The sequence below is a fragment of the Lagenorhynchus albirostris genome, chromosome 6, assembly GCF_949774975.1.
Source record: "Lagenorhynchus albirostris chromosome 6, mLagAlb1.1, whole genome shotgun sequence".
In the NCBI taxonomy this organism is placed as follows: Eukaryota; Metazoa; Chordata; class Mammalia; order Artiodactyla; family Delphinidae; genus Lagenorhynchus; species Lagenorhynchus albirostris.
In genome coordinates this window covers 29,941,680-29,966,322 of record NC_083100.1, presented here as the reverse complement: position 1 = coordinate 29,966,322, position 24,643 = coordinate 29,941,680, and the positions used below count along the sequence as shown (strand labels likewise).

The 24,643-nt window shown below is 39.5% G+C and overlaps 2 protein-coding genes across 2 annotated transcripts in view; one reads left to right on the top strand and one right to left on the bottom strand.

Moving 5' to 3' along the window:
• Nucleotides 1-24,643, bottom strand: part of INO80D (INO80 complex subunit D) — a 61,756-nt gene that overhangs the window by 3,840 nt on the left and 33,273 nt on the right. Inside the window, exons 6-9 of the mRNA XM_060152228.1 lie at nt 14,503-14,727; nt 8,198-8,307; nt 6,652-6,785; nt 1,077-1,294 (exon numbers count right to left, since the gene is read on the bottom strand). Coding sequence (XP_060008211.1) covers nt 1,077-1,294; nt 6,652-6,785; nt 8,198-8,307; nt 14,503-14,727 — 687 coding nt within the window. The remainder of the gene's footprint in view (nt 1-1,076; nt 1,295-6,651; nt 6,786-8,197; nt 8,308-14,502; nt 14,728-24,643) is intronic.
• On the top strand, nt 12,915-13,426 carry LOC132521685 (large ribosomal subunit protein uL15-like). Its single transcript, XM_060151345.1, has one exon. It carries the CDS (start codon nt 12,930-12,932, stop codon nt 13,374-13,376), a length of 447 nt encoding a protein of 148 aa, XP_060007328.1. The 5' UTR covers nt 12,915-12,929; the 3' UTR covers nt 13,377-13,426.

The following is a 24,643-nucleotide window of genomic DNA, read 5'->3' as shown; positions in this document are numbered from 1 at the left end:
GATTGGCCCCGCCCCCCCCACTTGACCTCCACATCAGTGTCCCCAAGACAAGTCTGTCGATGCAAAAACGGAAAATCCTAACTCAAAATGTCTCCCTTCCTACCCTAAGAGAAGAAATTCGGAAACCAAAACGACAGAACTCGCCATATGCAGTTACACACTTCTGCAACGCTTACCCATGTATTAAGAGAAGACAACCATTTGGAGATACTATTTTTACTGCAAATTAGAATGAATGACAATTTGGTGCACTAGTAAAATGAATTACAATTTGGTATATCAAGTGTGTCTTAGTACTTTATAGTAGAATTTAAAATCTGGTCAAAATAATAATTAAAAAAAAAAAAGAAACAGGGCTTCCCTGGTGGCGCGCTGGTTAAGAACTCGCCTGTGCCAATGCAGGGAACACGCGTTCGAGCCCTGGTCCGGGAAGATGCCACATGCCGCGAGGCAACTAAGCCTGGGCGCCACGGCTACTGAGCCTGCGCTCTAGAGCCCGTGCTTCGCGACAAGAGAAGCCACCGCAATGAGAAGCTCACGCACCGCGACAAAGAGTAGCCCCCGCTCGCCGCAACTAGAGAAAGCCCGCGTGAAGCAACGAAGACCCAACGCAGCCAAAATAAATAAATGATGAATGAATGGATGAATGACTGAATGAATAAATAAATAAATTTAAAAAAATGAAACAGATAAAACTGGGATGTTTAGCTGAAACAGAAGCCTCATTCATCTGGTCAAAATGCTTATTACCCCTGACAAAATTAATAATGCATCAGATTTCTGATGGAATATTTCTGTTGGAACATATATGGAATTTCTGTTGAAACAGAAAAATCTGAGAGTAGTCAATTAAATTCCCAATATCAGCATTTGCTCTCTTGGTTATCAAAAGCTTTACTTCAGATCTAACCCCATCAGATATTTTGTAAAAAAATCATATTGAAAACTACAAGGTCTAGGCTTATATACCAAATGGTTCCTTTAGCCTTCCAACACTAGAAAAGTAAACGAAGCCAGATGCTCTGAGAACAATCAGAACACGTAAAGCAGACGTAAACTCTGGCGCCACCACTGACCGGATGTGAGAGGCCTCCACTGGCAGTGAGACGCTGGTGGGCATGCTGAGGTTCCCCTGAGGAACTGCAGGGGGAATGGGCTTTTGGGGTCGACGAGGTCCACGCCTTCTCTTCTTCTTGTGTTTTTTGGTAAGTGCAGGAGGCTTGGTTTTTTTCCTGGGTTTCCTCTGCTGCTGGTGCTGAACTTTACGGGAGCTATCTCCTCTCAAGAAATTATCCTTTGGAATGAATAAATGGGTATTTTTAAACTGAGATTATTTGGGAAAAACCAAACAGCTATCTGAAAAAAATACTTATATCTCTTAAAATTCTATACAGTGCCTAAAACTATGTATAACGATAATTAAATGAATAAGAAATTCATTTTAAAATTTAATTCAAATCAATTCAATATATACATATAGCTCATCCCACATTTACAGGCATTGTCATAGGTGCTGTAGTATAAAAAATTGAATAAAATTTGATTTGTGCTCTCAAAGAACTTAGTCTCCCATGGGAAAAACATGACTACAAGGATACATAAATACAGTAGAAAAAATTGGGCAATAATGATATAAACACCTTCTAAGGGCACACAAAAGGAAAATCCTGTATTTGTAGTTAATGTGAGATTAAAGGACAAACAGGATTTTAAGTTGTTGGGATAAGGGGGAAGATCATTCTAGGCTAAAGGAAATGGCACAAACAGACAAAAAGGACAGCAAATAATTGGGTATGACTATTGCTCGGGGTATAATGGAGGACAAAATATAAAAGTAACCTGTAAAGAAGTCTGGAACCAGATCCTATATGACTTTGACTACTCTGTTAAGGATTTTAAACTTTATTTTATAGGCAATGGGGAATGAGTTTTGATGACAGGAGTACATGTTTTAAAAGGATTAACTATCCTGCTAGTAACGTAAAGGGATAAAGAGAAGAGGCAAGTGAGTGGAGGAAGAAGTTCCAATCAGAGGGCTATTTCAACAAGTATTACGAGACTGATAAATAGCTGAGGGCCAAGTGAGCAGGAATGGAAAAGCGACAGCCTGTTGAGAGAGAATTCTCAAGATGTGACAGATCCTTGGATGTGGTGAGGATGTGGGGAATATAAAATTCTCAAATGTGTCCAGGATTTCTAGCTGAGGTGATTGTTAGGGGATAATGCCATTAGTTGGGATACAGAACACAGCAGAATCAGGAAAAAAGTTAAGGAATTCAGTTGGCCTCAGATAGAGTTTGAGACGTGAAGACGTCCAGGGAGGCAGGAGAAAACCATATCTGGTGCACAGGAAGGAAGACAGGGATGGAGATGGAGACCTGGAAATCTTGACACAGTAAAAGTCCTTCAAATAATTTATAGGGACCAGGGAGACATGGTAAAGAGAGAAGACAATGGGCACACAGCTTTATAAAACTGTTGCAATTAAGTGAGGAGGCAAAGGAAGAAGAACCAGGAAGGAATAGAAACCTGCACTACAACTAGCTTTCTTCAGCTAAGTACCCTTAAATCTGAAGACCCAGATGCACATTTTACTCTCTCTACAATCGGAAAGCATTTTACAATGACGGCATATTATTCCTGCCGTCAGCCAGGTGATGGTCATTACAGTTGGTGCTGCCTACATGTTCAAAGTTGGTCATAGCTCTTTGTCCTGTCATTGTTTGAATGAAGGTATATGCATTATTGGTTTTACATGCAGAGGAAAAACTGCTGAGTATGCAGAAAGGCACAAAAAGTGGCAGTGTGTAAAACTGTTACTGGTGAAGCAAATATTCATTATTGAAGAACTGACCACAATATCCCCCACCCACCTTTTTATTGCAAAGCCACAACCAAAGGAAAAAGGAAAATAATCCACAAAGTGGACAAAGCTGTGTTATAGTAGATGTATGTAGAAAATACTGCCTTTCACACACCAAGAATTAGCTGAAACCAGGAGTGCTATAGAAGATAAAAATATCTACGTCTATCTATCTAAGACTAAAAAAGCTATTTTGGTAAGTATAAAATAAAAATTTTAAGTGATAAGAAATGCACTGTGCAACATTTTTTCCTTCTTGGTGGTATATAAAACAAACGTGGTTTTTACGATTGATGTCACCTTTGAGTTGATGAACTCAGTAATAACTCTTATAATCAAATACATAAAAAGACCTGAAGACTAATAATTATCACTAACATCAAACAAATTCAAAGCAAGAATAAAATTAAGCATAAATTCAGGAAATCTAAAAGATGTTTAATCCCAGACAAATACTTGAATCCAAACACAATTACAGACTCAAAATTCACAAATTTAGAAAACAACAAAAAAGAGGCTGCTTCCCAGCCTCTGTAATTCCTTTTGATTCAACACGTGACATCTACTTTTTTTATGCCCACTATGTAACTGAATAAATAGTGAATAAGCAGCTACCAGTACCCACCAGGTGCTGGCATCCATTCCAGGATTTTCCTCTAGGACCAGTGTGAATCTTGAGCAGGAGGGAGGAAGAGAGCTCTAGCCAAGAATATACTAATCCTACTGGCTCTGCTTCTGGGCTTCTGTCTTACTCTCAGGCTTATGCTGTGTAGCCACGCAACGTGTTTGGTAAGGTGCCAACTCCTCCACACAGAAGTGCCCATGACTGAGACCCTGCCTGGCCCTTGGTGTTCCCTTACTTAGCTCCTCCAAAGAACACCTGTGTGCTAGAGGTTTTCCTAAAGCCAACTGTTCATGTACCTACACTACTTACAAACACTGTTCACTCCCAGCATTCTCACTGTCCCATTCTACTTCTATGCAGGACAACGCATTTAGTAACTTACCATCTGTTGTATGGTCTCATACCTGTTGAATACCATGTTCTGTCTGCCAGCCTGGACCTCGCGCAGCTCTAGCCTCTTCTACCAATGGCTGTCCTATCAAGTGGCTGAGTCTAGTTCAGAATCTCACCCCCATCCCCCACAAGCCATGTGCCTAACCGATAATTTATTCAACCATTACTTATGGAGCATCTTTGTTCCAAGCACTGGGGATACAGTAGCATTGAACAAAAAAATGTTCCTGCCTTTGTGAAGTTTACATTCTAGTAGGGGGATTCAGACAATAAACAAACTAATGAATACATAATGTTAGGCAAATATAAATGTTAGGAAGAAAAATAAGGTAGAGTACAAGGATAAAAAGTAGCAGGGTAGAGGGGAGGCAGAAATGAACTGACACTTGATCAGAACCCTGAATGAAATGAAGGAGTGAGACATGGAGAATCTGGGGAAAGAACACTCCAGGAAAAGAGAAAAACAAGCAGGAAGTCCCTGAGGTGGGAGCATACTTAGAGTGTTTAAGAAAGAGCAAGAAGGCCAATGTTGCTGGAGCTGTGGAAGTGAGGAGAGGGTATAAGACGAAGCTGGAGCGGTTGCCAGGGCCAGATCAGGAAGTGCCTCATAGGCATGGTAAGAATTTCAGATTGGATTCTAGATGCGATGGGAAGCCACTGGAAAGTTTTGATCAGGGAACTAAAATGATCAGATGTATATTCTAAAAGGCCTGCTCTAAAGGCTACATACTGAATGATTCCATTTACAAGACATTCTGGAAAATGTAAAATTATACGGACAGAAACAGATCAGTGGGGATAGAAAAGGGCTGACTACAAAGGGCAACACTAGAGACTTTTGGGGGGTGATGGAATGATTCTGTATCTTGATTATGTATCTGTATGCATGTCAAAATTCATAGTACTGTACACTAAAAAGAGTGAACTTTACTATATGTAAATTCAAAGACAGTGGGACCCACATGCATAGTCTACCCTGGCTGATCTGTGAGCAACACATCCGGGCACAGGAGGCGTGGCAGGAAGAAGGGAGACTAATTAGGAGGCTATTACAATAATGCAGGCAAAGATGATGGTAACCAAGGCTAAAATGGTAGCAGCGAAGTTGGTAAAATGTGTGTGAATTCAAGATATAGTCTGAAAGTAGAGCCATGAGATTTGCACAGTTTTTATCACCCAGTGTTAGTCTCTCACTGGGGGACGGATGGAATACAAGTGTTTGCTCTACTCTTATGTAATTTTAAACTTAAAAATAGCTCAAACTAGGGCTTCCCTGGTGGTGCAGTGGTTGGGAGTCCGCCTGCCGATGCAGGGGACACAGGTTCGTGTCCTGGTCCGGGAAGATCCCACATGCAGCGGAGTGGCTAGGCCCGTGAGCCATGGCCGCTGAGCCTGTGCATCCGGAGCCTGTGCTCCGCAACGGGAGAGGCCACAACAGTGAGAGGCCCGCGTACCGCAAAAAAAAAACCAACAACAATAACAAAAAAAAAATATGAAGTCATTCTTTAACCGTGATAACACCTCAATAAGCTAACAAAAATGTCTATATTTTAAATGTTTTAAAATTAAAATGGGAAAGTAATTATTCAATATTTGTATACATAGTTCAGTATACAACTTTTCAAAATATATGGTCCATAAAGGAAATCTAGAAAACAAAACAGGTTCTTAGAGAAGAAGCCGGTAAACTTCATACACGGCTACTGAGGTCTAGAAAGGATGACTCATTAGTCCATGTTATACATACAGCTAGTGGCAAAGCCAGGACCACAGTGTTACACTACTAAGTCCTGTCCAATGGCCACTTGGTTACCCTGATGCATCCCTGCAAACTAAAATATGCTCATAGCAGGTAAGAGTTGTCTTATTCAATTTTTTAATACATAGGTACCTAGCACAATACCTTGCAAATAGCAGAACAACTCAGTAAGTGTCTGATGGGTGACATGCATTTATTTTAAGTGATTATATAATTCAGGTAGTTCACTAATTCAGACTTTTCTCTCCAACTTATTCTGAATTAATTAGGGCTTACGCTACCAGCATTAACTAAAGCAATAATTAAGTCCAATGGAATTATAATAAGGGTTGGCTTTTGGCTGAAATTTCATCAAATATCCAAGACATTCGCAGAATTATATATAAGAAAAGCAAAATCCTAGAGAAATGGAGCAAAGAAAGATCTTGGGAAATCCGCCTATGTATAAAAAAATGTATCTTGAGAAGAGATGTATAGACTAGCTATAGATAATAAACAAAATGACCACATCTAACTAACTACTAAATACTTTCTAGAACAGTGTTTTCTTTCAGTGAGGGTATAAAATTAATTCAATCAGTTATGACCAGCATTTCTTTTTCTTTTTTTTAGTGAAATAGAAGAGACTACAAAATATGAGGTCCTAAAAGAGTATTGTTTCACAAAACTCGTTTCAGTGATTTACATACACATATAGTTTGTACTAAGTCATAAAATATTTCCTACTCTGGACAGCTATCAAAACTTTGAAAGCCTCAAGCTATTATATATAGGATGGATAAACAAGTTCCTACTGTAGAGCACAGGGAACTGCATTCAATATCCTGTGAAAACCATAATGAAAAAGAATATGAAAAAGAGCATGTATATACATATATGTATAACTGAGTCACTTTGCTCTACAGAAAAAATTAACACAACATAGTAAATCAACTATACTTCAATACAATTTAAAAAATATATATATGAACTTTGAAATCCTCTGTTGCAGAAAATAAAATTTGAACTTACCATTTTTTTGGCATGTTCTTCACACAGAGGTGTCTGGTGTGTAATGTCAAAAACGGGCACAGAGCACTGCTGTCCATCTGCAAACTTGGCCGTGCAACTTGAGAAGAGTTGCTGAGAGCGGTTCAAGAGGATATCTGGGGTTTTTTTAAGTTAGGAATAAAATACACTCAAACCATTTAATTTTTCGAGCTCTACATAAAATTTGTTTCTTCCCTAACTTGTGCTTAGTAAGTATAAATTTTATTATCTATAAAAGCTAAAGAACCAACCCAACTACTAATAATAGAAAAATGATAATAGTTTACATCTTTATTTCTCAGAATATACTTCTGAAGGAGTCTATTTTGCTAATGAGCTTCTAACATGAGTCTCCCATTGTGATTTATGGCCATTGTGATTTCTGCTATTTAGACAAGCAGGGTCATTTCCTTCCTAACACATTGACTCCTAAAGTTCCACTATGATGATTAAAAACAAACAAACAAAAAACTTTCTTTTAAGGAAAATTTCTGCCTAAGATACTCATCAAGAATAGATGTTTAAAGATATAATTACAAAAAACTTGACTATCCAAATTTGAATTTTTCATTTCACACTTCCAACAGCAAACTCAAACTTATAACTTATGAAAAATTACTTTTAAATCAAAATTGCACTGTTAAAATTGGAACATCAGCTTTTTATCATCATCATTTTTAAGCATCTATACTTTTAGCCAGCCACTAACTACATTTCCATAGATTTACTTTTTATCTATTAAGGAAATACCTTTCATTTTTCCTTTATGCTTTTACGGTTAAGGCTATTTATAAAGCCTTTACCGCATAGAAACTACTGCTGAAAAAGCTGTGAAAATACAACACCAAGAACAGAAAGGAAAGCAAAAATCAGAGAGAGAGCAAAGAAAAGTAATTGCAACTATATAAATTTTTTAAATGCCACTCAACTTCAAATGTTTAATAAAAGTGAAAGTAATAAGATTTCATAACCAGTCTGAAGCTCCTTAACATAGGTTTTCCTCAAGCATATCCTGTCTTAAGATATATTCTTTCCTAGTCAGTGATGTTTGTTATCTTTCATCTCAAATCAGCACCATATTCTATAAAAATAGCAAATTAATCCCATACCAAAAAGTGTACTGTAAAACTGCATAACTTTCTTGGAAGACTAAAAACAGTTTTTGAATAATGGGATTTGACTTTCCCATCAATGAGTGTCATGGTTGCCTCATACAAACTACCTAGAACCACTGGAAGGACCAGAATCCTATTAACAAAATTTATTTAAGTGACAGCCACTGGAAAAACCTACTACTTGCTGTCAGCTTTGCTCATTTTGGTATGATTCTTGAATACAGAGTCACAATGATATAAGCAGAAAAAAACTATTCATTGGACACCAAGAAAATCAGAAGTAATATAAAAATTATTTTCAATTATTACAGTTATGATTTCAAAAGCCATTCATCACTTGGCCTGAGAATGAAATATATCACCCCAATGAATTAGTACTTTTCAACGCACACTTGATTTAGTTAAGAGGATACGTTGGAAACAATGTCTGGTGAATGGAAGGGCTTTGTTGGTGCACTGTTCACCCTTCACGGTCCCACTGCATGCTGCTGGCTCCACCTCCTTCAACTTGGTCCGGCTTATGCTAAGGAACAAAAGCCACAAAACTGATTTTTAAAAATGGTTTAAAAATCCAGGGCAATTATTTAAATAATGTTACTACTCTGTAACACCCACATTTTTAACTACCTACATTCATAATTTAAATGCAAATATGGGGGCTTCCCTGGTGGCGCAGTGGTTAAGAATCCGCCTGCCAATGCAGGGGACATGGGTTCGAGCCCTGGACTGGGAAGATCCCACGTGCCTCAGAGCAACTAAGCCCGTGCACCACAACTACTGAGCCTGTGAGCCACACTACTGAGCCCCTGTGCCACAACTACTGAAGCCCGTGCGCCTAGAGCCCATGCTCCACAACAAGAGAAGCCACCGCAGTGAGAAGCCCGTGCACCGCAACAAAGAGTAGCCCCCACTTGACTCAACTAGAGAAAGCCCACATGCAGCAACGAAGATCCAACACAGCCATAAATAAATTTATTTTTTAAAATTGCAAATATGAATTACAATGACCAGTTCCAATACTTTTCCAACCTACTGACAAAACAAATATTACATTATAATTGGTCTCAGCTATGTCTATTTGTTTTTGTTTTTTTGCTTTTTTAAGTGATATTTTGGTTCCTTTTACTTTACAAAGAGGCAGTAGAGAATAGTTATGAAGACCATAGACTAGATCAGAAAGACCTGGTTCTGAATCTCCGCTCTACCTCTTATTAGCTCTGTGACCTTGGGCAAGTTACTTAGCCTTGCTTAAGCCTCAATTTCCTCACCTGTAAAGTGGAGATAAGAGTACTTCTAGTCGACAGGCAAGCGCCAAAAGACATAACACACCTAAAACACTTACCACATACAGTATATAGTATGGTAAATAGATAGTAAAGAGTCAATGGTTGTTAGCCACCACTATCATCATCATCATCATTTTTTTTTCAGTTTATTTTTTTTAACATCTTTATTGGAGTATAATTGCTTTATAATGGTGTGTTAGTTTCTGCTGTATAACAAAGTGAGTCAGCTATATGTATATATATCTCCATATCCCCTCCCTCTTGCGTCTCCCTCCACCCCTCCCATTCCCACCCCTCTAGGCGGTCACAAAGCACTGAGCTGATCTCCCTGTGCTATGCACCTGCTTTCCACTAGCCATCTATTTTACATTTGGTAGTGTATATATGTCAATGCTACTCTCTCACTTCATCCCAGTTTACCCTTCCCCCTCCCCGTGTCCTCAAGTCCATTCTTTACGTCTGCGTCTTTATTCCTGTCCTGCCTCGTCAAGCTGCTAAACAATACAGCTGCAGAAAACTTAACCTAATACATGAGGAATGGGATACAGAAGAGAAAGCTACGCAGTGAAGAATCTCCTTTCCACCCTCGTCTTGATTTGCTAGTTCCCACTCGCTCTATAATAAGTATTCTTTTTTTAAAGGAACTCCTTTATTTATTTATTTATTTATTTTTGGCTGTGTTGGGTCTTCGTTTCTGTGCGAGGGCTTTCTCTAGTTGCGGCGAGCGGGGGCCACTCTTCATCGCGGTGCGCACGCCTCTCACTATCACAGCCACTCTTGTTGTGGAGCACAGGCTCCAGACGCGCAGGCTCAGTAATTGTGGCTCACGGGCCTAGTTGCTCCGCGGCATGTGGGATCCTCCCAGACCAGGGCTCGAACCCGTGTCCCCTGCATTGGCAGCAGATTCTCAACCACTACGCCACCAGGGAAGCCCAGTATTCATTTTATTAGTTTGTGATCCTTCCATAGTTTTATACAAACATAAAAAAAATTTAAAAATAAACAATATTTAAATTCTCGAAAGTATCAATATAAAAACTATGCTATCTATGTAATTCTATAAAGCGTCACAAACTATTAGGCCTTTACACATGCCTAAGCATGGAAAAGAATCTACTTAATGCGCTGAGTCACAAGTCAGGCATCAAAAATAAAGAAATATTTTGAATTGTTTGTTTCTAATATCTTTCTAAGGATTTAAGTGGAATGATTTACACTAATTAGAGAAGGTCATATAGAATAAGTTACATATGAACTTATTACATAAAATCTAAATAAAAGAATATTTTCATTATAATTGTAACTTTCATATAAACAGTAAATGCAAATAGATGCTTCCAGGTGCTGCCATAGAAGTTGCTTCAATTAAGAATTCTGCAAGGGCTTCCCTGGTGGCGCAGTGGTTGAGAGTCCGCCTGCCCATGCAGAGGACGCGGGTTCGTGCCCCGGTCCAGGAAGATCCCACATGCCGCGGAGCGGCTGGGCCCGTGAGCCACGGCCGCTGAGCCTGCACGTCCGGAGCCTGTGTTCCGCAACGGGAGAGGCCACTGCAGTGAGAGGCCCGTGTACCGCAAAAAAAAAAAAGAGTTCTGCAAGATTTGTCAGATCACAAGAGTGAGGAACTAGGTCATTAAGCCCTGTAAAAAGAATACACACTTTCAAAAAAAAGGAAGCTTTACTAATTTGGCAGTTAAGCCTAATTTCTCTTGGTCTAGATTTAAATAGAAGGTACCTCGCTATTTTGAATGGATAATTTTCATTGAACAGTTTAATAATTTGCTCAGCCAGCTACCAGGCCTAGTGTTACAACACGACCCTCACTTTCTTTACCCTAAACTTCAAAGTAAACCATTAGTTTCATCTTTTTAAAATCACCATTATGTTCCAACTCACCAATCTTTCTCTGAAAATACACCCAAAGTCAGAATTTCAATACCCCCATGGATAATTAAGGTAAAAATGCCTGCTGTGATGTTAGATATATTTTATTATCCAAATAATCCCAACAAAACAAAGGTTTTGATGTTGTTAATACGAAAATATCTACGACGGGCTTCCCATTTGTATGCTCTACTGGATACCCCATTAAAAAGGAAGTTTTCACACAACCAACACTATCTCTCTGCAGGATTGTGGGTTACAAGATACTGAGATTTGGGTTTACATACTTTAAGCTATTTCAATGACTTGTTCCACATATTCACCAATAAATATGACAAAGTTATTATATAAAGAACATTTTAATGTTGTTCAGTTTATATCTAAACTATATTTAAAGAATACCTATTAGAAGGTAGTCACTATAGTTTTAATTTCTAAAATATTTAGTGACTTCCCTGGTGGCACAGTGGTTAAGAATCTGCCTGCCAATGCAGGGGACTTGGGTCCGATCCCTGGTCTGGGAAGATCCCACATGCTGCAGAACAACTAAGCCCGTGCGCCACAACTACTGTGCCTGTGCTCTAGAGCCCACAGCCACAACTACTGAGCCGGCGTGCTGCAACTACTGAAGCCTGCATGCCTAGAGCCCGTGCTCCGCAACAAGAGAAGCCACAGCAATAAGAAGCCCACACACCACAACGAAGAGTAGCCCCCGCTCCCTGCAACTAGAGAAAGCCCGCGCACAGCAACAGAGCCAAAAATCAATAAATTTATAAGTAAATAAATAAATGAAATATTTAACGGCGGGACTTCCTTGGCAGTCCAGTGGTTAAGGCTCCGCGCTTCCACTGCAGGGGGCGTGGGTTCGATACCAGGGAACTAAGATCCTGCATGCCGTGCAGCACAGCCAAAAAATTTTTAAAGAAATAAAATTTTAAAAATTTAAAAATAAAATAAAATATTTAACAGCAATCTTTTAAATGTCTTTTGTGGAACTAGGTCTTTGAGACAAAAAATATTAAACACAGAGGACATTATTCAACTGACAGCTGATTTCTGCAAACCTAAAATATATGTAATGTAAAGCAGTTAGTTACTAATCACCAAGGAATGATTATGGCACACTGGCATATGATCATCAGTGATGCACTGAGCAATACACTTTTTACTAATCATGGGAGACATAACCAAATGACATCACATAAATCTGAGAACTATAATCAAGTTCATCTTGGTGTTTGTTTTGTAATACTTAGTTATCATGAAATTTTCTTAAAAACATCACTAAGGGTGGTTTGGGAGATGTTCTGAAAAGGAAGCAGTCGATTCTGCCAGTTGAAAATCATAGGCAAATACAGTTTCCACACAAACAGCAAATTGTCCCAAGCTCACAGTACAGTCTCTTTCATCTCTGACAGGGTCATTATAATATACGAGACCCGATACATACAATGGTCTACATCTAGATTGTTTTATGTTGGACAAAACTCAAATTTCTACTGAAATTATACTCTTGAAAGCATTATATAATATAAATGTTAGATACCACTATTTTAAAACCTATGTCAAACTGAGGGAGTTCTTTCAATAAACAGAGAATAGACCTTCACTTGTTCAATTCTATTCATTCATTCATCAACACTGGAGATTAAAAACAAAATATACATTGTTCCTGCCCTCATAGAAACCACTGTCTAGCATGACAGAGAGACATTAATGTAAGTATAAATTCTACAGTGAAGCAGAGTACAGAGCACAACAGCATATATATCAGGGGGACCCAACACAGTCAGTGGAATCTGGGAATGCTTCTCTGAGAAAGGCAAGTCTCTGAGTAAGAAGTAAGCTAAGATGTTCTAAGATGATCTAAGATGTTCTATGATGTAAGCTAAGATGTTCTATGACAGACACTACCTCCATTACGGGGGACTGGGAGCTGTTAAGAGTGAGGGGAGCTTTTTTCGTCTCGGCCGTCGACATGCCATCCCGACTAAGGAAGACCCGGAAACTTAGGGGCCACGTGAGCCACGGCCATGGCCGCATCGGCAAACACCGGAAGCACCCGGGAGGCCGCGGTAATGCTGGTGGCATGCATCACCACAGGATCAACCTCGACAAACATCACCCAGGATACTTTGGGAAAGTTGGTATGAGGCATTACCACTTAAAGGGGAACCAGAGCTTCTGCCCAACTGTCAACCTTGATAAATTGTGGACCTTGGTCAGTGAGCAGACACGGGTAAATGCCGCCAAGAGCAGGAATGGAGCTGCTCCTGTCACTGACGTGGTGCGATCGGGTTACTACAAAGGTCTGGGGAAGGGAAAGCTCCCAAAGCAGCCTGTCATCGTGAAGGCCAAATTCTGCAGCAGAAGAGCTGAGGAGAAGATTAAGGGTGTCGGTGGGGCTTGTGTCCTGGTAGCTTGAAGCCACATGGTGGGAGATTCATTAAATGATAACAAGTGCTTTTCCAAAAAAAAAAACAGTGAGGGGAAATACTGCAGGCTGCAACCACTATGGAGGTATATTAGATATACATACACAGTTTCAAACAACTTAAATATGCCAAGAAGCAGAAAAATCTTAAGGGCATAGTATTTTTTGAGATACCCAACTGAAAAATAGGTTATTTTTTTACAGCAAATATAATGAAAACCAAATTACACAAAATGAAATTTCAAAAATTATATAGCTATGTAAGGAATATGATCAATAGCTACAAAGCAAAGGTTAATTTTTAGTTTTCTGCTTTTTTCCTCAAATGACTCATGCATGATCACTACAGAAAAATTAAAATACACAGACTACAAATTTTTTTTTAACTTTATCAATAATCCCACCATCTAGAGATAAACACTGGTAATATTTAGGTATATAAACCCCGAAATGTTTTATCTATATAATGTTTATTTGCGCACGTGCGCACGCGCGCACACACAGAAAAAGACTAGAAGGAGACGGAATCAAAATGTTCACAGCGCTTGGTCTGTTTTGTGAATGTTGACATTATGGTGATTTTCTGCCTTTTTCTATATTTTTCAAATTTTCACAATAAGCAAGTATCTTCATTATAAACAGAAGGGATTTCCCCCCCCCAAAGAAATCCAATGTAATAAAACATTTTGAATACATGATATATGGGATTATGTAGATATTAACAGAAAATACAATGGAAAGAAAATTTTAAAATAATATAAGTAAAAAACATACAATACCACTTTTGTGGCTTCAAAAAAACTAAATATTACTTTTAAATAACACAAAATTTCTAAGCATTGTATTTTTTTAAAGACAGGTAACTTTCTCGAATCCTCTACTGAATAAATTCTAATCAAACTCCAGCAAAATTATAGTAATACTTTAATTTTACTGTCACCTCATGGCAGGATTATTCTGCCATCATAGAACTTTGAGCAACAAAACCAAAATACAATGCTTAAATATTTCAAGATAATATGCCCACCACTCATTGTGTCTCGACTATCCTCTCAAAAATTAGAGAAAACAGACTGAGGTGAGTTCTTAGAAAGAGGTGGTAGTGTGAGGCTCTGACCTGGTCCGACTGCATGCAGCTCTCTGTAGCTCCTGGATCAACTGGCCAGTACATTCTGGCTCTCTACTGGCCGCCTGCAGCAAAGCTTTCCTAAACGTGTGCCGGCATTTCTTTTGACGAGATTCTGCCCGCTCCAGGCGGCAGAGGTGCTTATATTTCTGCTGAAAGTAAGTGCAAAGTTGGGTCACCCTGGAGCTCCTACTCTCTGTATCATCATTATCCGACCTAGAGAGTGCAGGGAGAGAAGCAGAAAACTTGATTACACGTTAGGCTCATTTTAAAAAGGGGAAAAGCAGATGAAGAAGGGGGGCTGGATGCACAGGCCTGAAACTTGTGGCATGTGAGCACACATTTAACAAAATTAGAGGAAGAGAATTTCAGTAGAGCCGCTGAAAATAAGTACAGTGTTTTTACAATAAGTGAGCAGTAGAGACAATCCAATGCTCTAAGCAGCTTAACCTTCTTAGTGTGTCATGATTAGAGACTCAATGCATCAGTGTCTTCCAAGTTTTAAGTGACTAGGGATTTTGGGGAAGAAAATAATTTCTTTACCTCTACTTACTAAAAAGTCTGAGTAAATGACACGACGGTTATGAGGAAACAGCATAATTTCATAAACAATGGGTCATACCAGAAATAGGGCAGTGAATTCCAATGGACCATGAATACTATCTAAGAGCTGCTCTTTCAGATGTACTGGTTTTTAACTACTCTTTTTTTGCTAAGCACTTAAAAGAATTTTGATTCTAGGGATCACAATCATTCTACAGTATTTTTTTAAACTACAGGAGATATCCTAAACAACATTTCATATAACAGGGAATTACATAGAGGCTTTTCTATCATTAACGCTAATGTTGATTGATTGGTGGCCCCTGCTGGAGCACTCCACTGAAAAGGATGCTGAGGGCACATTCAGGCTCAACAAGAAAGAGAGCTGTGGTTAGTTAGCAATGTCTACCACCTTTCTATAGAATAAATGTGACCTCATTGCTTTTTACTGTTAGGAATAATGCACACAAGACTTGAAAACTGACCTGTGTTATTTTACCTTCCTTCTCTTGTAACATAAACAAACAGCACACATATGACACTACAGACGACATATTTATTATCTTACTAATATTCTGTAGATCCTTTCCTGGTTTCTCTTCTTGAGTGGTAGTACCTGTTTTTTCTTCAGAATAGCCCATAACAGGCTACTCTGTAAACTTCTGTTTGGTATATGTCTTAAGAGTCATGTTCTCTTCAGTATAGCTTCTACTACAGATATACCAATTGAAGGATCTCACTTCAACCTTTTCACCTATTAGACATTCAACATTTACTCTATGTCTATCATGCTTTGTGAAAAAGCTAGGAGCTTTTTAAAATTGCAGTTTCCCAAGACCTACCCTACATCTACTGAACCAGAATTTCCATGGGATGGGACGCAGCAATCTCTATTTTAATTGTTCCCCGAAGTCCCACAGCAGGTCTCCATTTGGGAATTGTAGTAGAGCCAGTACATGCTGTTAGTATCTTTAATGTGAGGTAGAGAACAAGAAACATAGGAGAGGTACAGATAAAATGCTTTTAAAGTTCCCTAGAAAGACTGCTGGATGAAAGGCTTTTTGTAGAGGAGATGACAACAGAACTGAACCTTGAAAAAAGGGTAGAATTTGAAGATGAGCACAGAAAGGTACCTCACAAGGATAAAGCAATATAAGCCAAGATACAGAGATGGACAGGATGAGGAACAGCAAGGACTGAGTAGCTTGGTTTGGCTAAGGCGTGGGGAATGCAGGGGAGTGCTGGTGGGTTAGGTAGACTTTCTAAAGCTAAAGGCCAGATTAAAGAGTTCAACCTTTATTCCATAGGCAATGAAGAACCTTGTAGATTATTAAGAAAATAGCTAACAATAACAGAGCTATGCATGAGAAAGATTACACTGTCAGCAGATATAAATGGAAGAAGAGACAGAAGAAGAGAACAGTGAGGAAATTATGATAAAACTCCAGGTGAGAAATAACAAGGACCCTACACCAGGGGGGCAGCAGCAGGACTAGAGAATATCAGAGGTAATCTGCATGTATGAGAGACTCTGGGGACTTCCCTGGTGGTCTGGTGGTTAAGAATCTGCCTTCCAATGCAGGGGACGCGGGTTCGATCTCTGGTCGGGGAACTAAGATCTCAGATGCTGTGGGGCAACTAAGCCCGTGCGCCCCAACTACTGAGCCAGCGTGTTCTGGACCCCGGATGTTCTGGACCCTGCACGGTGCAACTAGAGAAGCCCACGCGCTACAACAAAAGATCCCATGTGCTGCAACAAAGATCCCATGTGCCACAATGAAGACCCGAAGCAACCAAATAATTAAAAAAAGAAAAAAGAGAGAGACAGACTTTGTCAACTGGGCAAAGAAGATGGAAGGGACAATAATCCCCCAGCTGTTTCCATTGGCAAAGAGCAGGAAACAGGAGCAAGAGCAGATCTGGGATAGGAAATAAATTCCATTTTAGACCTAGATAATTTAAAGTACAGATGAGGGGCTTCCCTGGTGGCGCAGAGGTTAAGAATCCGCCTGCCAATGCAGGGGACACGGGTTCAAGCCCTGGTCCGGGAAGATCCCACATGCCGCAGAGCAGCTAAGCCCGTGCACCACAACTACTGAGCCTGCACCCTAGAGCCCGCAAGCCACAACTACTAAGCCCGCGTGCCACAACTACTTAGCTCGCACGCCTAGAGCCCGTGCTCCGCAACAAGAGAAGCCACCGCAATGAGAAACCCGCGCACCGCAACAAAGAGTAGCCCCCACTTGCTGCAACTAGAGAAAGTCCCAGCAGAGCAACGAAGACCCAACGCAGCCATAAATAAATAAATAAATTTATGTTTTAAAAAAAGTACAGATGAGGCAACATAGGGAGTGGTGGAGAAACAGTTGGAAATTATAAACTTGGGCACGTTTAGAGAAGAGATACAGATTTCGGAGTCAACGGCTAACAACTGGGAGGGACTAAAAGTAAAAGGCCACAGAGATAATAGAAAGAACACAACACGTAAGGGCCATTATCACAAAAGAACTTGGTGACTGGGTATGAAGGATAAGAAAGGCAATAATGACTTTGAATCTGTATAACTAAGAGAATGGAAGCGCCATAACAGAACGATGAAAGAGAAGCAGTAAGTCTTAAAGGGAAAATAAAGCTAGGGTGGAAAATCAACTGCCAACGTTGTTATTTAAAAAGACTCTTATTACTGCAGAGAAAATGGACTAGATGAGTGTTTCTCAAGTTAACCATGGGAAGATGCACCTGGATGCTGCATGTTACATCATGATAAAAGTTTTCAAAGCTTATTCATAACTTCCAAAATTATCTTGCTGTGGTCCAGTAACAAGCAGTTTGCAGACTAGCACAGATCCACAGACCATCCTTGGCACTGTCCTAAACTAGAAAATCTTCAAGATGCCTCCCACTTCTAAGATGCTAGACATTAATATTTCAAATCTGGTTGCTGAGGAAGAGTAGCAAATTAGGAAGAGAAAGGCCAGTTCCCATAATATACCAGCAGTGACAAGGGCTGGTACCTACAGCATTTCTCGATGTGTGTTAAGTTTCCTTCTTTCTTTAACTTTTCTCATCTGGGTGAAATGGAGACACAGCTGGCTCACCCAACTCCCATGGTCAAGAGAAAGAAATGATACATGTGAAATCACAATATAAGTACAGGTATTATTATTAAGATGCTACTAATACCTCCAAATAAATACAGAGCAGTAAATTCCAAACCTGATTTCGTAAAACTTCAGGCTTGTCTGTAATCTCAAGGCATGACGTGAAATTTTCCAAATAAAAGTCACTTTATCTTATTTTATTAAAACAACAAAAGAGCGAAAACTTCCCACAAAGAAAAGATTCATGACCAGATGGCTTCACTGGTGACTTACACAAAATGTTTAAAGAATTAGGGGACTTCCCTGGTGGTCCAGTGGTTAAGACTCTGAGCTTCCACTGCAGGGGGCATGGGTTCAATCCCTGGTCGGGGAGCTAAGATCCCGCATGCCACGCGTATAGATAAATAAATATTAAGAAAAGAAGGCATAGTCAGAGCTGAGGGAAAAAAATAAGGCATAGACAGTTACACCTCAATAAAAAATAAATTTTTTTAAGTGACAGCAAAATAAAAACTTTTTCAGACTTTCAAAAGCTGAAAGAATTTATCACTGGAACACCTGCACTACAAGATATATTAAAGGAAACCTCTCATACAGAAGAAAATGACATCAGATGGCAATCTGGAACTACTCAAAGAATGAAGAGCTCTCTAGAAATTGTAAAAACGTGGGGGATTATAACATGGGTAGAAGTAAAATGTACGACAACTATAGCACAAAGGATGGGAAAGGAGAAATGGAAGTACACTGTCATACGGTTCTTATACATGAAGGGGTATAACACTTAAAGATACACTAAGGCAATTAAGTATGTATACTGCAAACCCTAAAGCAACCACTATAAAAATAAAACAGAGGAATGCAGCTAATAAGCCAAGAAAGGAGATAAAATGAAATCATCATAATCAAAAAAGAAAAATGGGAAAAAGGACAAGAACAAATAGGACGAATAGAAAACAAACAGAAGATTTTAGACTTAAATCCAATAGTATCAATAATCACATTAAATTTAAATGGTCTAAGTACCCCAAATAAAAAGCAGAGATTGTCAGAGTACATAAAAAAGTAAGACCTAACTATATGCGGCCAACAAGAAACCCACTTCAAATATAAAGACTAAAATAGGTTAAAAGTAAAAGGACTGAAAAAGATACCAAGTTAGCAGTAACCAAAAGAAAGCTGGAGTGGCTATACTAATATCACATAAAGTAAGATCTCAGAGCAAACACTATGACTGGGATAAAGAGCGTCATTTTATAAAAATAAAAGGATCACTTCATCAAGAGAACAGAACAATCTTAAATGTTTATGTATCAAATAACAGAACTACAAAATGGGTGAAGTAAAAAGCGAAAGAACTCATACAAATCAACAGCAAAAAGGCAAAAAATCCAATTTTGCAAAAGAAAACATACAGATGGCTAATAGGTATATAAAAAGATGCTCACCATAGTTAATCATCATTAAAACGCAAATCAAAACCACAATAAGATATCACCTCACACCTGTTGGAATGGCTACTACCAAAAAGAAATAAGTGTTGGTGAGGATGCGGAGAAAAGGGAATCCTTGTACACTGCTGGTGGGAATGTAAATTGGAGCAGTCACAATGGGAAACAGTATGGAGGGTCCTCAAAAAATTAAAAATAGAACAGAATTACCATATGATCCAGCAATCTCACTTCTGGGTAAACATAACCAAAGGAAATGAAATCACTGTCTCAAAGTGAAATCACTGTCTCAAAGAGATATCAGCATCACTGTATCATTATTCACAATAGCTAAGATGTGGAAGCAACATAAGTGCCCACACACAGATGAATGGATAAAGAAATTGTATGATATGTATACAATGGAATATTATTCAGCCATAAAAAATGAAATGTTGCCATTCATGACATCATGGACGGACATCAAGGGCATTATGCTAAATGAAATAAGTCAGAAGTAGAAACAAATACCATATGTTCTTTCTTATATGTGGAATCTTTAACAAAACAAAACAAAACAGGGACTTCCCTGGTGGTCCAGTGGCTAAGACTCTGCGCTCCCAATGCAGGGGGCCCAGGTTCGATCCCTGGTCGGGGAACTAGATTCCGCATTCATGGTGCACCTAAGAAGCCCGCATGCTGTAACTAAGATCCTGCATGCCACAACTAAGACCCAGTGCAGCCAAAATACACAAAGAAAACAAAACAAACAAAAACCCCCATCAAGCTCATAGATACAGAGACTTAATTGGTGGTTGCCAGAGACAGGGGTAATGAGTAAGAATAATAGGTGAACTGTGTTTTGGGGGATTTTGTTTTATTTGTTTTTTAGTTTCCCTAAATTTTTAAAATTTTATTTATTTTAATTTATTTATTTTTGGCTGCATTGGGTCTTCATTGCTGTGCATGGGCTTTCTCTAGTTGTGGAGAACAGAGGCTACTCTTTGTTGCAGTGCACAGCCTTCTCATTGAGGTGGCTTCTCTTGTTACGGAACACGGGCTCTAGGTGCACGGGCTTCAGTGGTTGTGGTACGCAGGCTCAGTAGTTGTGGCTCACGGGCTCTAGAGCGCAGGCTCAGTAGTTGTGGCGCACGGGCTTAGTTGCTCTGTGGCACGTGGGATCTTCCCAGACCAGGGCTTGAACCCACGTTCCCTGCATTGGCAGGCAGATTCTTAACCACTGCACCACCAGGGAAGCTCAGTTTCAATAAACTGAATAATAAAAAACGATCCTGTTTAGTCTCTCATGGTAGAAATAAGACAGCAAAAGAAACTTTGTGAACAATGATACCAAGAGTCTTATTCAGGGGCTGAAGGTCGTCCTGCTCTCCATCAACATTGCCTCACCCCATCTTCCACACCCAAGCATACATATGTTGTTTTTATTGGCTACAAAGCAAATGTGATAATATTAAGGGATGGTTTACAAATAAAGAATGTAATTTTCAAAAAAAAAAAAAGTGAGAGAGCTAAAAGGAGAAATAATCAAATCCACAAGTAGAGATTTCAACATCCCTTTCCAGTAACTGACAGAACAAAATGAAAGAAAATCACCAAAGATGAAAAGAAAGAAAATTAAAGAAGACCTGAACAACACTATCAACCAACTTGACTTAATTGACATTTACAGAACACTGTAATCTAAATGTGGTCTCTGGACACAGTACAATTAAATTAAAAACCAATTCCTGATAAATCCCCACATATGTGGAAACTAAATATCACTTCTAAATAACCCATAGATCAAAGAAGACATCAAAAGGGGTATTAGAGGGAATTCTCCGGTGGTCCAGTGGTTAGGACTCTACTCTCTCACTGCCAAGGGCCTGGGTTCAATCCCTATTCAGGGAACTAAGATCCCACAAGCCACGCAGCATGGCCAAAACAGAAAAAGGCGGGGGCGGGGGGGGGGGGAATTAGAAAATATTTTGAATTGAATAAAAATGAAAACACGTCGTATCAAAATTTGTGGGATACAGCTAAAACCAGTGTTTGGAGGGAAATGTATAGCACCAAGCACCTATGTTAGAAAACAAGAAGGACTTCCCTGGTGATGCAGTGGTTAAGAATCTGCCTGCCAATGCAGGGGACATGGGTTCGATCCCCGGTCTGGGAAGATCCCACATGCCGTGGAGCAACTAAGCCAATGAGCCACAACTAAGCCCACGTGCCGCAACTACTGAAGCCCGCACGCTGCAACTACTGAAGCCCATGCTCCGCAACAAGAGAAGCTACTATAATGAAAAGTCCACGCACCGCAACGAAGAGTAGCCCCCACTCGCCACAACTAGAGAAAACCCTCGCACAGCAACCAAGACCCAACGCAGCCAGAAATAAAATTAAAAAAAAGAAAACAAGAAATATCTCAGATTTAACTGATTTAAGCTATTACCTTAAAAACGTCAAAAAAAATTAAAGCCAAACAAAAGGAAACAAAGAGCAGAAAGCAATGAAATAAAAAACAAGAAATTAAAATAAAAAAAAATCAATGAAACCAAAAGCTTTCTTCAAAAAGATTAAAATCTGGGCTTCCCTGGTAGTGCAGTGGTTGAGTCTGCCTGCCAATGCAGGGGACACGGGTTCGTGCCCCGGTCTGGGAAGATCTCACATGCCGCGGAGTGGCTGGGCCCGTGAGCCATGGCCGCTGAGCCTGCGCGTCCGGAGCCTGTGCTCCGCAACGGGAGAGGCCACAACAGTGAGAGGCCCGGGTACCACAAAAAAAAAAGAAAGATTAAAATCTATTTGAAGCTATTTTTTTATATTTATTAATTTATTTTTTGGCTGTGTTGGGTCTTTGTTGCTGTGCGTGGGTTTTCTCTAGCTGTGGCGAGTGGGGGCTACTCTTCGTTGCAGTGCGCGGGCTTCTCATTGCTGTGGCTTCTCTTGTTGCGGAGCACAGGCTCTAGGCGCTTGGCTTCAGTAGTTGTGGCTCAGCGGGCTCTAGAGCACAGGCTCAGTAGTTATGGTGCACGGGCTTAGTTGCTCCGTGGCATATGGGATATTCGCAGACCAGGGTTCGAACCCGTGTCCCCTGCACTGGCAGGCGGATTCTTAACCACTGCGCCACCAGGGAAATCCCTATTTGAAGCTATTTTAATTAAAACTTTGAAGTTATTTGCACAAGGACAAATAGGCCAATGTAAGAGATTAGAAAATGCACAAACAGACACACACATTTATGTCAAGGCTTCCAATGCAATGAAAAATAAGTGTTCAATAAATAGTGCTGCTTAAATAGAGAAGCCATATGGAAAAAAAAAAAAAGATCCTTGGCCCTAACTCACATCATATATAAAATATACAAAAATAAATTCCAGAAAGATTGTCAGTGAAACAATAAAGCTTCTAGAAGATAATGTGAGAAAATAGCTTCATGACCCTGGGGTAAGCAGTGATTTCTTATAAACAGGTCACAAATTAACCATACAGGAAAAAACTAATAAACTGTACCCATTGAAATTAAGAAATTAAGAACTATCAAAGACATCTTTAGGAATGTGAAAAGGGAAGCAGTTACTGGCAGTACTTACTGTTCCTTAATAGTACATTTAAGATACCAACTTATTTCTGCTACTGAGAGACGTAAGTAAAATCTTAAGAGCTCCACTTTGGCATAGGCATCTACAACTAAACTAAGTAACCAAGGAACCTCTGCCAAAACGAGGCCAAATTTTCTCCCCAAATTTCTTTAAGTACAATTTTGGTTTTGGAAGAAAGCCCATGAAAAGGTTCTTCGGGGGGAATGTAGCGATCACGCCACTGTGCCTTTTTTTCCCCCAAACACAATGAACTCACTGAGCAATTTTAAATGGCAAAACCTTGAGAAATTTCACATGGCCAAAACTTCTTGAAGATATAATGGACAGGCTAGGTAGGGCCAATTTTCTACAGCTCTCCATTTTCTATTACACTGAAGCACAACAAGAAGCTGGAATAAGGTAGTTCTACAGGTAGTCTAAAAAAAGACAGAGGTTCCTGAGAGAGAACACAGTGGCAGATGCAGATGGGCAGCTGCAGGCAGGGAAGGGATGGTAAACCAACGCAATCCCAGTTTCACCCAAGGAAAAGAATGTAGTGCCCCATGCCTGAAGCATAATACTAGTTCAACAAGAATATGCTGAACAAGTGAATAAACAAATGAGTGAAGAGGAAAAGATTAAAGGGACAGCTGGGCAGGAAGTAAGGAAAATTGCTTGTAAAAAGGAGAAATATATACTGAAGGAAAAGAAGAGCCAGTCAAAGAAGAAGCAAGTTAGCCAAACTGGCCAAGAAAGTAAAATGCTACAGAGATGAAGACAAAGCTGATGGTCACAAGTCTGTAACAGCAAAAGAAATATTCTGAGAACTGCACTAGAAGGCAGAAATGGAATATACATGGCTCCTAATTGAGGGCAAATACTCCCAATACTAATGTTCAGGTAATTTTCAGAATTAAAATAGGATTCTTAGCTATCATTTATCATTTCCCATGAACCAGGTATTGTGCCGAGCATTTAGTTATGTTATCTATTTATAGCATTTGGAAAATTAACCCAAAATATCCCAAGTCAGGCTAAGCTGATTTGAATATCAACCTTAGGAAGCACAGCTGATATTATCTATAACTTAGAAAGCTTAAGCTCAATTGTACTTCTGTCTGAAAACAAGAAATGCTAATGGTGAGGAAACAGTCTTAAATGACATATAAAATGGAATCTCAGAGAGAGAAAAAAAATATATAGCATTTTCCAATAGTAACTAGGAGACAGGGGAGACAGGGACAACTATACGGGATATAAAGCCCAAGAGTGGAAATGGAGGCATCAGGCTGTTACAGTTTAATGACACTGACCATTAATAAATCCAGCTAACTCTCCTTGCTCTAATTCCACGTCCAAATAAGCTTCTGACTATAATTTGCTTCCCATATAGTTTTGCTTAGTGAACATCTGTACTACTTAATGATGATACTTCCTACTAAAAACTGTCATTTTGGCTTATACATTAGCCTCTAGTGAA

What these genes read in the sequence shown, in the direction of transcription:
- LOC132521685 (XM_060151345.1), top strand. Translation starts at nt 12,930, where the DNA reads ATGCCATCCCGACTAAGGAAGACCCGGAAACTTAGGGGCCACGTGAGC.